Source organism: Colobus angolensis, unplaced genomic scaffold (assembly GCF_000951035.1).
Source record: "Colobus angolensis palliatus isolate OR3802 unplaced genomic scaffold, Cang.pa_1.0 Scaffold162, whole genome shotgun sequence".
Classification (NCBI taxonomy): Eukaryota; Metazoa; Chordata; class Mammalia; order Primates; family Cercopithecidae; genus Colobus; species Colobus angolensis.
The window spans coordinates 3,461,170-3,463,197 of NW_012114733.1; the positions used below are offsets into that span (position 1 = coordinate 3,461,170).

Here is a 2,028-nt window from a genome sequence, read left to right on the forward strand (position 1 = left end):
CTGCACTCCAGCCCGGGTGACAGAGCGAGACTCCGCCTCAAAAAAAAAAAAAAAAAGATATTTGTAAATGAAGATAATCTAAAGGATTAAAACTAGGAAGACAAAAGAGAAGACTCAATCAAACTTTGTAAAACTATAAAATGTACTGAAAAACAGAGAATAAGCTTTTTTTAAAGTATGTAAAAATGATGGTTTATGCCCGTAATACCAGCAGTTTGGGAGGCTGAGGCAGGAGGATCACTTGAGCCCAAGAGTTTGAGACCATCCTGGGCAATACAGAGAGAGACCTCATCTCTACCAAACATTTTAAAAAGCAGTCGGGTGTGGTGACACATGCCACAGGACCCAGCTACTCAGGAGGTGGCTGAGGAGAGAGTTGAGGCTGCAGTGAGCCTCGATTGTGACCCTGTACTCCAGCCTTGGCAATAGAGTAAGATGTCTCAAAAAGAAAAAGATGGCATGTTCATCAAATACTACAAAAAGTGGTTTTTTTAGACAAAAAATAGATTATCAGTAAACTTTTGAAAACCGTGTCACTGCTGCACTCACCCAGCAAATAGTAAAATGGAATGAAGAATTTCAATCTGAAAGAGTAACCCAGTATCAGAATAGCACCATGCTGCACTGGAATCAAAAGTTCTCCAACCAAATGGTGGCTCCACCACTAACCAATTATAGGATCTGATGGTTTCTCAATGGCCTTTCACGGCAAAGCTGTGCCCAGGGTTCAGTGCTGCAAACTGGGCCCCAAGAGGACTGTGGCTACCTTGAAAGGACCACAGGAGAAGTCCAGTCTTCCAATGAAACTATTTTCAAGAAAATACATCCTTCCTAGCAGAAGTAGAAAAAGCCCTAAGGCTTCCCAACAGGACATAAATCCACACATGCCTACCTTATAGGACAGTTGTAAAGACAGGATTGCAAAACACAAGTAAAAATATTTTGAAAAATTGCTTAACTAAAATTTTTGTTTTCTTTTTCCCTAAAATTCAGTGTATTTATTTGGACATATGGATGTTCCTTGTGTTCTTGGTCACATATTAAAGGAATTGGCACTTTGGCTGCAAGAACAAATAAAAAACATCATAAATCCCACTGGTCTTTGATTTAGGTCTAGGTTAATAACTCAAGAACCATTCAGCAATAACGGCTTGAAACATTTATCTATCCTATGAAACTGCAATTAGTTAAGAGGCTGCTGATTCTAATAACTGTGACACCAGTAAGGGAGTGAGGGGAGAACTGTTAACTCTGGATGCCAAATTCAGAGCAAAATATCTATTATCTCCTTCTCACTTTTGCAGTATCAATAAATAAAGTGGGGGGTGGAGAATTATATGAATAATATTAAATAAAAGTGCATACAGAACTGAGAAATAATTTCATGGAATTTGCCACTTAGTTCAATAAAATGCTCATAAAGAAAATAACCATTTATGGCAAAAGACTAGTTACACTGTTGTTGTTTAGAACATTAGAGCAAAATGAGTAACAATCAAATTCTCTGGTTTAAACTTAATTATCTTAAAACACATTCTTTAAACTGACATCTATGCCTTGAAAATTCAAGGCAGAAAGTAAAATCATTTAGAAAGCCAGAAATTCCATCAATACATCCGGACAGATGTTTGCTTGTAGTTTTTGGTATCCAAAACCTTTTTTCCACACATCGCACAGATGCCTTTTTTATAAGCACAGCCCTGGCAGTAATGAGAACCTGGTTGGTGCACAGAACTTTTACAAATTCTGCAAGTGGAGAACTTATTCTTTCCACAAATTCTGCAAGTGGAGAACTTATTCTTTCCATATGGATCAAATCTTGCTTTTTTTGAAGTCAAAGCTTTATTTTCATTCAGCTTTCTCCCACCACTTTCTGTGGTATTCCTAGCACCATCCTTCCATGTATCTGGAGTGGTAACAGTACCAAGTTTCTTTTCACATTTTTCGCACACCATCCTTCCCCACGATGGTTCCCCTACCCACAACAGCCTAAAATTTTCACTTTAAAAGACAGGGAGAGGGCCGGGC

The 2,028-nt window shown here is 38.3% G+C and overlaps 2 protein-coding genes across 4 annotated transcripts in view; both read right to left on the bottom strand.

Annotated features, from left to right (window-relative positions):
- The window catches only part of KDM4C (lysine (K)-specific demethylase 4C), a 381,948-nt gene that overhangs the window by 326,645 nt on the left and 53,275 nt on the right, over nt 1-2,028 (bottom strand). The window lies entirely within an intron of this gene.
- On the bottom strand, nt 983-1,955 carry LOC105508436 (cysteine-rich PDZ-binding protein). Its single transcript, XM_011937293.1, has one exon. It carries the CDS (start codon nt 1,953-1,955, stop codon nt 1,608-1,610), a length of 348 nt encoding a protein of 115 aa, XP_011792683.1. The 3' UTR covers nt 983-1,607.